General features: G+C 41.7%; 1 protein-coding gene across 6 annotated transcripts in view; it reads left to right on the top strand.

Annotated features, from left to right (window-relative positions):
• KCNC1 (potassium voltage-gated channel subfamily C member 1) overlaps positions 1-15,055 on the top strand; it is a 123,336-nt gene that overhangs the window by 90,902 nt on the left and 17,379 nt on the right. The window contains exons 3-4 of one of the 6 annotated variants that reach the window (XM_068194042.1): positions 10,708-10,896; positions 12,873-15,032. The exons of 1 other annotated variant lie outside the window; for it this stretch is intronic. In XM_068194042.1, coding sequence (XP_068050143.1) covers positions 10,708-10,896; positions 12,873-13,009 — 326 coding nt within the window. In that variant the 3' untranslated portion in view covers positions 13,010-15,032. Of the gene's footprint in view, positions 1-10,707; positions 10,897-12,615; positions 12,804-12,872; positions 15,033-15,055 lie in introns of those variants that run through there. 4 more of the 6 variants (XM_068194045.1, XM_068194043.1, XM_068194044.1 and 1 more) reach the window with 4 other exon arrangements.

The following is a 15,055-nucleotide window of genomic DNA, read 5'->3' as shown; positions in this document are numbered from 1 at the left end:
ATCACATCTTGATACCACTGACAATGGAGTCTTTGGGATCTAATGGAGAAATTGCTAACAGCTCAAAACAAAAGGAATAACCTTCAGTTATTCTCATCTAACTTAAGTTTCACTTGTCTGAGGTTCTCCTTTTATTGGAAGAAGAATCAGGCAGGCTCTTGGAGTAATCCACTCATTTATGACATGAGTTGTCCTCTGGGGGTGCCTTTCTCCGTAAGAGATCACAGGTGACTGCAGCTCTAATTCAATACTGTCAGTTAAGTGCCTACAGTTCTGTGGAAGCACTTTGGATCTATTCCTTGCCCCCTGCCCCATGTGGCATTCCTGCAATCTCACAGCTGAGGGTTACATGTAAAACAGAATCTATAACTAATATAATGGAATACTTTGTGGTACAATTATTCGTCTGTCACTTCCTGTAGAGATAAAACCGGTGGGTGTCACGTCTACTACTGTTGACTTTAGAATGTGAGTAAAAAATAACATCCTCTGTGTCAAGTAATTTGAAAACAAAGAGGAGGAGCTATGTATCCAAGCACAGTGCTTGATGTTTCCTGCTTTTTTTCTGGCATTAGGTGAGACATGAAAAAAAATTTCTAAAATTAGAAAATCTCCCCACACAAACCCTATGGGCCAGAGCCAGGGCTATGTGTGTTTAGGGTCAGGACTGCACTATGCTAAAAAACAAATGAAGAACTAAATAATAAAGTTTAGGAATTTTCATGCCTTAATAACCTAATGAGCCCAAGGCACTTTGCGTCATGGGAAAACACAGATACAAGCACTTCAGCCAAAAAAGGCCAAACTGTGCCAATCCTCCAACACAAAGCAGATATAAATATAGTAAATCCTATTTCTCAAGCACATGGTTCCCATGTCATCCAGTGCAGAATGCATTCCTGGAATATGAAAGAGATGCTCTTGGCATCTCTTCCTTCTGCTGTACTGAGTATGGTTGGTGTTTGCAGGACAGGTACAGGAAAAGGCACCTCTGTGCAACAAGTGCATTTCTGCTGCACTATGATTAAATACACCAGATCCCTTACCTGTTTTTACAAAAGGCTGGGAGCAAAGAGGTGTAGAGTATGAGGTCCCAGTTCTGTGCCCAGTCTACTTGCTTGTATCCCTCTTGGACTATAATTGCTGGATATTTTCTCCAAGCCTTTTGTTGACTTACTTGTCTGTTTATAAGCACAAAGCCAAAATAACAAGCACTACCATTCCTGCTGTCATTGTTCTTTGTATTCATTCATCCATGTTCCATGTCTCAGACACCTTCCATACTGTATAGATCATCATACTGTATTCCTTAGAGCAGTAATATAAGATGGTAACATGACTCACCTGACTGCATTTTCCTGTAACCTCTACCTGACCTGTCAATGACCCCCCTGGTGTTAGTGAGACTCTCAGATGTTCAGGGTAGGTATAAGTAAACCCCTAGGAGGATCAGGATGAAACTAGGAAGGATCTTCCAGAGCTCTGTGCAATGCAGGATTTCCAGAAGCAAGCATTCTCAGCACTGCAATAAGCACATATCCAAAAATGCCTGTAAATAGCAAGATGCACTGGATTGACTTTCCTAGAGCTCCTGTACTTCTCTAGCAGTACCAGTAGGTAGGCAGCCAACATACTGTCACCTCACTTCAAGAAGTACTACCTGTCAAGGGTGATATTCTCTGGGAGTGACGTTACTATGTTGGCCAAGTTAGTACTGGGAGAGACGGTCACCACCGTCACTGGAGTGCCTTTCCTGGGGGACACGGCTTCCTGGAGGGACCCAGGTCGACACGGTGGTGAGTAAATGTTGAAGAGGTAGGTTGGGTTGGAAGGATTCTAAATAATTCATGTAGCATACTAAATTCTGCTCTTGTACCAGAGTAAAGTCCTTCAGTACTCAGAAGAGCTTCATAACAACTTTCAAAATATGCAGTAATATAAAAACCAGGAAACTAATAAAGATACCTAGATAAAGATATTGATTTTAATGGCCTTAGAATCTTGGGGTAACTAAAATGAAGTTGTTATATAGGAATCTTAATTCTTTTACATGTTCACATTTCTCTCTTTTTTCTCTTTCTCTCTTTCGCTCTGTTTGTTAACATTTACTTGTTATTGCTCTACGTTGCTTGCGACTTGTGTATGTTACAGACTGTCACATTTTATTCTGTGAAGTTTTTCTCCAATTCCCATCAACCTGAGCTCCATGTTGGGCAGCCGAGGAGATTACAATACAGTTCTTTATTGCTAAAGAACCAGGAATGTCACAGACTATAGGTAACTACACTGAGGTTGTGACACAAAACCTGATGCGAGGTATTAATGCAAAGAGTAAGTACTTGGTATATAAAATAGAGCTGTTTAGTCAAATTACTCTCTTTTTTTTCAGATAGTCTGCATGGGAAAAATTAATTTTCATTACTCTCCAGAAGAAAACACTCCCAAACCTACCAATCTAGGATTCTTGTCACTCTCATTTGAAAACCAATGGTGCCTATGTCAACATATCATTGCTCATTTTCAAAGGCTTAAACCCATATTTTCTATGCTGTTCTTCTCTATGCTGAACTTCCTTTCACACTTTCCAAGTCATCATTTCATCATTTTGTCATCCTTTGTCTGTCGTTTAATATATCTTCTACATAATTCTTTTTCTAATTTAATATAGTTATGTCCCTTTCACTCTGAGGACCTGATTAAACAACAACAAAAATGAGTCCCCACCCATGGGATTCACATTTCTTAATCCTGTGTGAGGTTCCGCAGCCTATAAAAATGATTTCTGTAGCCAAAGATTGTCTGGCACAGAAGCATAACTGCTACTTTGCTGAATGATGTCCTGAGCAAAGCATTTCGTTTTACAATCTTCCCCAATTACTCCCATAAACTAGTTTTAAAGAATGGTAAAAAGTAGCTGATAGACATTCTGATCATTTTCTATAGGGACAGCATGAAGTTTATTGCTTGTTCTTAATTGTCAGGAACTCAGAAATCACTAAAGTCATGTACCAACTCAACAAAAGCTTATTTGTCTCAGTGTGAAGTTCCTTTACTACCTGATTTACTGTTATGCTCTGACCCTCTCTTAATAAGTGAAGAAGCACAGCAGAGTTTCCATGAAGTCCAGCATAAAAGAATACAGTAATTTATACTGATGCAATTGATGAGTGGACAATGAATATTAATGCAGAGTAAACACTACCCAGGCAACTAAAACAGAAACAACTTGCTAACATGAGTGGAATTTGACTTCAAGAGACTCAAGAGAGTTGGGAATTTAACTGTAAGTACTTCCTTTCCATGCAACATCTCGGAGAGAAATCACTGGATAACACAATTCTTTAGGTTGAAAAAGGTCTTTAAGGTCATCAAGTCCAACCTCTAACCCAGCACTGCAAGTCCACCACTAAATCATGTCCCAAAATGACACATCTACACAACTTTTAAATAACCCTGGGGATGGCAACCTGACCACTTCCATGGACAGCCTGTTCCAATGCTGGACAACCCTTTTGGTGAAGAAATGTTTCCTAATATCCAATCTAAACCTCTCCGGCTATAACTTGAGGCTATATCCTTCTGTCCTGTTGCTTGTTACTTGAGAGAAGAGGCCAACCCCCACCTGGCTACAGCCTCCTTTCAGGTACTTGTAGAGAGTGATAAGGACCCCTCGAGCCTCCTTTTCTCTAGGTCAAACACCCCCAGCTCCCCCAGCCACTCTTCAAGACCTGTGCTCCAGACCCTCCACCAGCTCCCATTTCCCTTCTCTGGACTGCCTCCAGCCCCTCAATGCCTTTCTTGCTGTGAGGGGCCCAAAACTGGACACAGCACTCGAGGTGTGGTCTCATCAGTATGGAGGGACAATCCCTGCCCTGGTCCTGCTGGCCACACTATTGCTGATCCAGGCCAGGATGCCCTTGGCCTTCTCGGCCACCTGGGACTGCTGGCTCATGTTCAGCTGCTGTCAGCAGCACCCCCAGGTCGTTTTCTGCCCAGCAGGGTCCCAGCCCCTCTGCCCCAGCCTGTGGCCCTGTCTGGGTGGTTGTGACCCAAGGACAGGCCCCGGCACCGGGCCTGGCTGACCCTCACACAGTCGGCCTCAGCCCATCGGTCCGGCCTGTCCAGATCCCTGTGCAGAGCCTTCCTGCCCTCCCTCGCGCAGATCAACACTCCCACCCGGGCTGGTGTGTCTGCAGCTGACTGAGGGTGCCCTCGATCCCGTCCTCCAGATCACTGAGAAAGAGATTGAACAGGGCTGGGCCCAGCACCGAGCCCTGGGGAACACGACTGGCACCGGCTGCCAGCTGGATGGAATCCACTCACCCCCAGTCTCTGGGCTCAGCCATCCAGACAGTGTTTTACCCAATGAACAGTGCACTTTTCCAAGCTATGAGCACACAAATTCTCTACAAGAATGCTGTGGAAAACCTTTCCCTCATCCACTAAGTAGGTCACCTTGTTATAGAAGGAGATTAGGTTGGCCAAGCAGGATCTGTGTTTCCTAAACCTGTGCTGGTTGGGCCTGATCCCCCAGTTGTCCTGCATGTGCCACGCGATGGCACTCAGGACAATTTGTTCCATGACCTTCCCAGGTACCAAGGTCAGGCTGACAGGTACCCAGATCCTCCTTCTGGCCACTCTTGTAACTCAGTGTTACATTTGTCACCCTCCCCAGTGCACCAGTACGGCTGATAAAGGATGGAAAGTGGCTCAGTGAGCAATTCCATGAGCTCCCTCTGTACCTTTGAGTGGACCCCTCTGGCCTGAAAACTTGTGTCTTAGTGCTCAGTGACCATTTCCCCTTGGATTATGGGAGATTCATTCTGCTCCCCATTCCTGTCTTTCAGCTCAGGGGACTGAGTACCTAGAACAAAACTTGCCTGACTGTTAAAGACTGTGGTAAAGAAGGCATTACACAGCTCAGCCTTTTCCTCATCCTCTGTCATCCTATATCCCCCCCACATCCAGTAAAGGATGGAGATTCTCCTTAGCTCTCCTTTTGTTGCTAATATATTTATAGAAAGATTTTTATTGTCTTTTATGGCAATAGCCAGATTGAGTTCTAGTTGGCCTTTGGCCCTTCAAAGTTTCTCCCTGCATGACCTCATAACACTCCTGTAGTCGTCCTGAGCTGCCTACCCCTTCTTTCAAAGGTGAAAGTCACCCTTTCTTTCCTGAGCTCCAGCCAAAGTTCCCTGTTGAGCCAGGCTGGTCTCCTTTCACCGGCTCATCCTGTTCCTGTGCCTTTAGGATTTCCTTATTGAAAAATGGCCAGCCTTCCTGACTTTCCTGCCCTTCGGTATTGCCTCCCAAGGGACTCTGTCAACCAGGCTCCTAATGTCTGCCTCAAGAAGTTCAAGGTAGCAGTTCTGCCAACCTCCCCTCCTTACTCTCTAGGAATCAAAAGCTGTATTATTTCATTATTCCTGTGCCCAAGACACCTCCAACCATCACGTCACCCACAAGTCCTTCTCTGTTCACAAACAAGTCCAGTGAGGTATATTCCCTAGCTGGCTGACTAGGGAAGTAAAGTCAATGGATATTTTCAGATAGCAAGCAGCTCTTAACTCTTCCACAAATCAAAGTAAATATCTTGGAATACTTGAATTCCTGCTCCTGATTTCATCATAATCGTTTGCTTAGCACAAGAATTATCAGTCAAAAGTGATGCTGCAAAACCAGGATGCAAAAAGGAAAGGAATGTAAAATCCATTTTTTTTTTCTTTAAGAAAAAGACAGCTGGGAAAATCTGTCCTCCAGCAGCCTCATGGCTGCTCTACTTCCCACTTCCAGATAAAAGCCTTGTAGCTAAGAAAAGCTAAGCACAGCAATTCTCCTCCCTCACCTCAGCCATGCCACCCCTGGCTCCTGTAGCTTTCTGTCATGATCCCAAAAGCCAGGGAAACCCATCATCCCAAGAAGAATTTCCCATTGCCAGCAGAGTATGACACAGATAATGTTTGCCACAGTAACAACCCTTTTACATCACCAGGAGAGTGTGACAGGACTGAAATACAGAAGAGTAATTAACTCATGGAAATCCTTCTTCATAAAACACTTCAGCCAGCTACTGTAAATATTAGTGACACATTTAAAATGAAAATGACCCTCATGTTCTGCAGAAGAACCAAAGGACACTCAATTGATCAGGAGTGGGACTATCCACAGACAGTAATAATGGCAGTCCCCAGTTTGGATCAGGACTATAAGAGCACAGTTAAGATCTAGAGAAGTGGTAGGTTAATTTTTAGGTGTACGTGGGGTGGGGATGTGAAATGTAACTTTACTCAGAGAAGATTTCCCTAGAAGCAAGATCTTCATATTTCAAACCACTTACTTTCCTGGCCCTGTTCTCAGCTGCTCCTACCTGCTTCCTGCCTGTCAAACCCTTCCCTTGAAACAGGCTGCAAAGCTCTGAAGTCACCCAATGTCTGTTTAGGAAAGTTGTAGATACTCAAGCTCTGTCCTTATCTCTTTCAATCTTTAAACAAGGGTAGGAGCAAGACTGTCTCTGTTCATCTGGAGGAAATTGTCAGTCACCTCATTTGACCAAAAAAACAGAACTATGTCTCTTATTTGCTGTGTTTCTGACCTAGAGCTGAGAAAACCACATCTTCTTCAGCAGAATGCGGACAAATCTGTCACAGTGCGTGTGTTCAGATATTGACTCATGGGTGACTATGCTTGGATACCTTGCTGTGGATTGTGGGGTTTCTCTCAGCCCTGTTTCAGTCAAAGTGATCCTGTAAACACTGAAAATTATTCCCTCTGAGAGTACCTTCCAACTCATCCAGTCTTTGGAGTAAGTGACCACTGCACAGGTCTGCAGACACATGGGAGAGAAAGACATGGGGGTTTGGGGGCACAGCTATAATTCTGAGATGAAGCAGTGAGACTTGCCACCACCCCTGACCCCAGTATGACTTCTGACAATACCTGCAGTAAGAAGGGTAGGCCAGGAACTTGTTTCTTGGCAGCTGTTGGAGAATGGCAGTGTTTGCTCCGGGGAAGAGGACTGGGGTGACTTTCCCTGTGCAGGAACCATTTCAGCACAGGTGCCACATTTCTAAGCATAGATAGAGGTCAATAAAAGTATCATACAATCATGTCCACTGATACTCTGAACATAAGGTGCAGTTCAAATAGTTGGAGAGTCAGTGTCAGACTCTTGCTTATAATCAAAACCAGCAGCACTGGTAAAATCGCTGTAACAATTTGCAACCATTTGCTATGGCAAAAGAGATGAGTAATGGAGCAGCAGCAGGTACATGGGCAGCTCTACTGTGCTTCTCCACAATAAGCAGAGTACACTAATGCAAAACCCAGCAGTTCTCCTAAGTAGGGATATTTTTCAGAATTCCTTCCCCCCGTTTTGAAATCCAGCATTTGCTTGGAAATACACAATGTACTTTTCTACAAATGAAGAGGGATGAGATGGGGGAAAAAAAAGCAAGTGGAAACCACACAAATGAGGTAGTTGTGACACAAACTACTCACCTGGGAAATATGCTGAATACTTTATTCACCCTCTCAGCCAAATCTATGCAGGAGAATGTTTTGTGCAGTTAGCTAGGTATTCACAGATAGGACAATTAGGGAGATTAGGTGCCAAGCTGAGAGTCAAAAGATTTTGTTGCAAATAACCTCTTACATAGCAGTAGGCAAGTCACCTCACTGCATGGTAGTTTTACCCATCTGTAAAACAGAGATGATAATATTGACTTCTCTTCATAGAACAGAACATAAAGAACAAAAAATGCTGTATGAGCCTAATTCAGATTCTGCTAGCAGGGATGGAAGGACTCATGAGTTTGGTAGGCCAGAATCAACCCTTAGGAGTTTTAAGCACCATTAGTATAACTAGACTCAGACTCAATGCTTGCATAGTTTCTCTTTATCTGGAATTCTCTCAAACACATGGTCAGTCTTGGAAAAAGCAAACATGCAAATGGAAACTTAAGAAATCAACCTGAAATAATGTAATTCCATTCCATCTTTAGACCTTTTTCCTAAAATTGTTCAATATGTCAATCTGCTAGTTAAAACAACGAGAACTTCTAACTGTGGACTGATGGCATTAGTGATGTTTATGTTTTCTTTACTCCTGTAACAGAATAATCACATACCTCTAGAGAATTGGGTGCTGTAGCCAGTGGTTTGGAACACAACTATTCTACTTAGCACTTACTTATATACACCAGCAATAGATGCAGTGTTCTGTGCTGGCAATTTCTCTGCTTCCTAAATATTCGCCCAAGTTGTCATTGTGGATTAGCATGGCTATCCAGAATGTGATCCCTAAGGCATGGACCATGACTGTAATGTTCAAGGGACATTAATAGGATAGTTCAGTAATTTGCCCACATCTCTAGCTACTCTGTTCTCTTCCTCTTGAATGGAAATAAAATAACAAGGTTGTGGAATTTTAACAAGCATAGAGGAAAAATCATCAGCGCTAAGGGACTCTGAAGAGACTGTAAGAGCAAGTTCTGGCTCAAGCTTCTACAGATTTATAATGTAATTTAAGAAATTAATTTGAAGAAGGTCAATCTTGTTGCCATTCAAGCACAACAGAGCCTGCAAGCTGCTTCCAAGAGAATCAATGGCTGTTACCTGTGAGCAGCCTGACCCACAACCACTCTGCTCAGAATTGTTTTGAGCTCCTGAAAAGGATCAATTTGCCCTCGATCACCAAGAATTTCATTTGCAAACCTGGGCTCAGGAGCAGCAGTGGGTGTCTCAGAGATTTCACTGTGTAGCTCTGCTGACTCAGCTGCCTCCCTCATTTCAGGATTAGAGCTATCAGCTTGTAGCAGTAGAGGCTTATGAAGCAGCCCAGTTCTTTGCTCCTCCCCAGGAGGACTGCAGCTCTCCCCAAACACAGTTAAGCGATTTTTAAATACATGGCTCAGTACCTGCAGTGTCATGGTTTCTATGGCAGCCGTGCCAGGTTTTTGTTCAGAGTGGCATTAAATAGCAGTGATTATTATGAATAGAAACGAATTGCAACTCAGTGAAATCTTAAAACTTAAGAATCTTACTGAAATTAGTGTCTACAATATTAAAGTGCCCCTATGGTTTTTGCCACATTTTTAAATGTGCTAAGAGACCTAATTATTTCATAGAGCAAAACAAAACATTGCTACTTCCCTCTTGGGGGAAATAATTGGCTGATTCTGCACAGAGAAAAATGGAGGCAGAGGTGAGATGTGCAGCACCTGTTTATGTTATGACAAACCAGTGACATCTAAATAGGAGAAAAATAAAGGCCTAGAATACAATTACGGGTGCATGATAGGTGCATAGTGCGTGTCATGTACATCTGTGTGTGTGTGTTTGTGTGTGTATGTAAAGTAACAAACATAACTTGAAAATGCTTCTGCCTTCTATTTATCTGTTGTCCACCACAGGATTGACATCATACCTCCAAACCCTACCTAACTGTATTTTTTTTCTTTGAGGCTTGTTTTATTAGTTGACTTCAAAATAATTGCAAATTAAATGACAATATTATATAGCATTTAGAACAAGCTAGTACATGGATGTAGAAGGGGAACTGAAATTAAGTCTATCCATTGAGTTTCTTTCCTTAAAGACTTGCCTTACAGTGTCTAGGTAATAAGCATTGTGCAACCGAGGTGTAGGATGCTGCCAGTACCACTCAGTTAACATATCTCAGCATTTGTGGAGCTTCAGAAAGCACATTTTGACTGTTTTTCCTTCCCTTCAACCTAAATACTCATATTGAGCTGTGCCATATTTCGAGTATATTCTCAATACACTAATTTGCACTTCCAAACCCTAAAAAAATCCTACACTAAATAGTACTTTAAATTGTTTTATAAATGTCAAAACCAGTCACACAGAGAAAACATACAATTCTCAGTCTATCCTCATGGGAATGTGTGAAGCAAAATGGGTAAATCTGACAACCTATTTTCATTATTTACAGCCAAGAGTAAATTTTACTCTATCTAGTTTCCAAATTCATGGCCTGCTGTAGTGTTTTGTGTATGTAGTGTCCTGTGCTGGCATTGCAAATACTGTATATGTTTCAGAGAAGAACATCAGAAAATGGATTGGTTTTTCTTTAAATCCACGTTCTGCTGTTGTATTTCCATACGTAACGTACTCTGTGTGTCTAAAATGTGTACAGCCATTCTGCATGACTGATACCAGAAATGCTATAAAACCATCTGGGTAAATTTTGGGGAGGGGAAGAGCAGGAATTTCCCCCTCAGTAATATCGCACACAGGTGTAAACCAGCACAAACAGAATATACTCAAATACTCAAACACAACTCTCAGTCCACTGCCTCTCCAGAGCTCTGAGCGACAGTAGGCTCCATGACAAACAGGTCATCCATGCACCATCCGATGTCATGCGACAACATACTCTGATTTCTAACCGCGGTCTTCTGCTCACAGGACTAGGAACCACTGCATGCCCCTTTCTGAAAGGGCCCCTCAGTGCGGACGTACAGGTGGCTGCTGTCACACCTAACGGGATCATCTTTTGTTTCTCCTCCCACTTAACAGACTTTATTTTATTTTGGTGCAGTGCACATGAACGCAGTGTCTAGGACAGATGTGCTACCTTTTAGAGTGTCGCTATAGAAGTCTTTAGCTGTGAACCCTTAATTTGCAGCTGGAACTCTAATAAACAGTGCATAGTGTTTCAATAGCCTTCTGCTTATATGTTTGAAGATTCGAAACTGAATGGTGAGGTGGCCAAGGCGGCGCTGGCAAACGAAGACTGTCCCCACATAGACCAGGCTATTACGCCTGATGAGGGCCTGCCCTTTACCCGCTCTGGCACTCGGGAGAGATATGGACCCTGCTTCCTCTTATCAACCGGGGAATATCCCTGCCCGCCTGATGGAGGAATAAGAAAGGGTATGTAGCTGGGGCCCTGTAACCACGTAGCTAGCAACCGGTTTAAATAACTAAGAGAAAGTCAGCTTAGCTGTAGCACGCGATAGTGCGCTTGCTGTAGAGATGCACGTTTGGGCTGGAAACCACTACCTGATGTCTGCATTTGGAGTTTCTAACCTATTTCTTTCAGAAAGAAAAGCCTGAGGAGCTGTAACTACCCCGTGCAGCTATGCTAGGCAGTTGAGTCTTCCACCCCAGCTGGTGCAGGAAGCTTTAGGGGAGGATGCTCTACTATGTCCTCAAATTAGCCCATCCCGTAAGGAGAGACCAATTAATGAATCATAGCAGTGAAATTTTGCCACTTGGAAAGCTCACAGAGGTTACCAGACTCTGAGGAGCATAGACTTGGAGGTGGCAGACAGAAGAGATAAAACACAAAAGCAAAACTTACTCAAGAAAATAAGAAATTATTATTTAGTGACCTTAACAGAGCACTAAAATAAAATATTTGGATATGCATAGCTGGTTAGTTTAATAGAGAAAGAAAAGCATGAACATCTGTTGGCACAGGTGTCTTAAAATCAGAAAATAATCCATCTAAAATCCTTTCATAAATAAATCATTATTAGTTACTTTCTCAGACTTCTGACAGGTACGAATCTCTCAGAAGTAGTTTGCTAATGGTCAGAATAATCTATTTAGCAACAGAAGTAAAAGCCCATTAAAAAAAGCCTTCCCTTCTTAAAAGAGACTGTTTTGCTTAAATAATGTGAGGCAACCATACAAACCCAAAATTAGAGCTACATCTATATGCATCAAAGTTGATAAGGAATGGGAAAATTGGAAAAGAACTCACTCTCTTCAAATCAGTGTTTACCACTGGTGTACTGTATATAGTATAAGATAGAGTCAATATTTTAAAACTGCAAAGATTTTATGACATAACCATACACTGAGTATGGAGTATAGAATTCCCATGTGCCATTGTATGATGGGCAATAGTTATAGTAAATGCCAGTTATAGATAGTGTATGTATTTATAAGTCTAAAGCTTATCATCAACAAAGATATAGTAGGACCACAAGACTTTCATATGAAAGTATATCCTCTAAAATTTACCTTTGTAGCAAAGCGTTTTACTTGATTCTGTATTGGATAAGCATTGGCCGTGTTCATTCAGCCTGGGCGAGTTCAGGTGGTTCCAGTGGATCAGGGGAACACTCCAAATGGCACATCCTTTGGGATGGGGAATTATGGTTTTCACGATGCACTGCAACCTCCTCTCGTTCCTGAATGAAACAGAGGCTGGTTGGCTAAAGAGTAATATACGTCAGCATATTGTTGGCCTGTTTGAAACATGTTGAGAGCATCTTAATTGTTGTTCCAACAGAATTTCATCCATAGTTTGTGCAACTCTCTGTACACTTGCTGAGCTGTTTACGTGCATGCCTGAAAAAGAAGGGGGGGGGGGGGGAGGGAGGGAAATTGAATGCATGCATTTTTGTTTTCTTTCTTTTTCTTTTTTTAATTTTTTTTAATGCTGAGAACAAAGGAGTAGTATCTCTATAGCAACACATTAAATTCTATGGATTTTGCTGCCTTGCCCCCCCCTGCCCCACCAAGATACCACAAACCATTATTTTGCCTGAGGTCACAATGCATGAAGTGGAAGGGAGAGGTATGTGTGAGTGTATGACGGAGACATAAAAAATCCCTCCCACTGACTCTTCTTTTTTTTAGGGTACAACCATGTTGCTGCCTGTAGGATCAATTACATAGCCTGACCATCTTGAGAAATGATGATTTTTTTTTTTAAATGTATATATTTTAAATTTTTTCTGTATTCCAACGGCCTTCTGAGTCATGTTGCAAGCGATACTACTCTCGGCATGTACATGCATGCAGATGCTATTGAACTGGCTACAATGTTGACCTCATTCTTAGTCCATTCTGTCATTGATCCAATGCTGTACTTTGCATTTTTCTTTTAAATGAAGGTTACGAAATGTCACGGAGCCTTAACAGCATAGCTGGCATAAGTGGAAAAGCGATAGGATTATCCTCAGTGTCTGCGCCCTACAGCTCTCCTAGCCCAGTGAGACGTTCTTGGTCTCCCATCCCATCTATTTTGTAGCATGGATCAGTAGCAGAGAATGGTCTAAAAAGCTTTACTTTCAATTAGCCTATGCGATATTGCATATAGTCCAGGTGACTAAGTCTGAAGATGCAATGTCTCACAGTAGCACCCGCTGCAAACGGTGTTACTTCTGATGCTTAGGTGACAACACTCCTAAATAGCACTCAGATGATAATAGGCAGGCATTGGCATAGTACTGGTGGGCCATACGTGCTGCATGGTATCACTACATAGGATGAAGGGCAGATGCACCAGATGGCTTCCTTCCTGGTGCATCCTGCTAGTATATGCTTATTGTGGCTAATGGTGGATCTACTGGCTCTGTATGGAATGGGTTAGGCGTTTAGTCGATGCTGAAACATGCCAACGATGGAAGATTTTGCTTTTCTCAGGATATTTTTGAGCCATAGGAACCCTGCAGGAGTTTGAGCAAACAAGCACAGTAGGATGAAACTTTGCATGGGCACCTATTTTAAGCTGAAAGCAATACTCAGACACACTGTAGAGAGGTCTCAGTCTGGCTGACTGCATGGGAAAAAAAATCCTGTTGAAGAAGATTATGGCTGCCTCTGCATGTAGCTCTTTCACCTTTTCCTCCTTTCTTTAACACTAAGATGCCGAGCTTGATGTGAAAAGCGCAGGGAAGAAGCTCAAGTACTGATTGTATTCTTTACATGCAGATCTTTGCAAAGAAAGTCCAGTCATTGCTAAATATATGCCAACAGAGGCAGTCAGAGTGACCTGACAAGGCAAGATGGAGATGAACATTGATGGCTAATAAACATCTCTGTGGAACTGTGCAGGCATAGAAGACCTTCTCATTTGGACAAAGTTAACTTGCTCCATGCAGGTTTTATGGATGATTCTTCGTGGTTCTGGAGTTGTACTAGAGATGCAGGCTTTTTCTACGGCCAAAATGTAACAAAACTGTAGAAGATCTTTTTTTTTTTTAATCTATTTTTTTGTTCCAAAGCATGACTTGCATGAAGACAAAAATGAAAATTAAAAAAAAAAAAACAAAAAACCAACACACACACAAGAAACACTGCAAATGTATGATTAAGGAGAAAAAAGGAAAAAAAAAAAGCAAAGATATATTTTCTTTCAAAGCTCTTTACTTTTACATACATTGTTGTAGCGAAAATGTAAAACATTATAAAACTGTACATTTCTTTGCTATGGATCGCTTCTTTTTGTATACAAGATAAAGAGTAATGGTTTTAAAATTGCAATCAGGCAGTCATCGGTCATATTGACCACGCCTTCACAGTTCATCACACCGACATGGAAATCAAGAACTTTTAATCCAACTAGAAGTGTATAAAAATAAGAAAAACTTTTTCCTGTCTGTTTTTGTTGGCATGCTTGTGACACATGGGACCTTCCTTCGGACCTGACAGTAACAGCTGGTTAATTTTCCAGCTCTGGTTATGTTGTATTTTATTGATGTATAGATCCAACGTAAAGACCCTTCATAAATTGTTCATATTAAGTAATCAGTATGAATTTTAAACAAAAGAGGTGTTATTTTAAAACTGGGACTTATAGTACAAAATCAGGAAAATACTCAAGTATAAATGGTCTCAAAGTTTAAGAAACAAGACAACAGCATTGTATGCAATTTAGTACTGAGTAAAATGCATGCACAATGTTATGCAAAACAATTCTAGCATGAAAATAAATTTTGTATCATGGTTTCAGTGCCTGCTGTATAGTGTAAAGGGGAATCCTTTTCTGAAGCAATCAGGGGTTTCCAGAGACTTGCTTCTAAAATCTTGAATAAATACAGTGTTCTCAACAGAAATGTAGGAGAAGAGCTTGGTATTGCTTTGGTTCTACAATGCTAATTTTGGTTAGTAGATAATAAATGAAGCCTGCAAACACTTGATACAACCGATGTCTGAAGAATTCACACCATTAGTAATTTTACAAGGGAAGATTAAAAACCCCTATAATGATCTAGGTATCTTCCTTTTCCCTCCCCAACAATAATAAATGTTTGTCTTTTTAGCTGATTAAATGAATTCAGTTTTTCTTACTTCT

Source organism: Anomalospiza imberbis, chromosome 6, assembly GCF_031753505.1.
Source record: "Anomalospiza imberbis isolate Cuckoo-Finch-1a 21T00152 chromosome 6, ASM3175350v1, whole genome shotgun sequence".
NCBI classification, from domain to species: Eukaryota; Metazoa; Chordata; class Aves; order Passeriformes; family Viduidae; genus Anomalospiza; species Anomalospiza imberbis.
Note: the sequence above shows the minus strand (reverse complement) of the source record. Positions and strands in the feature narration are given on the sequence as shown.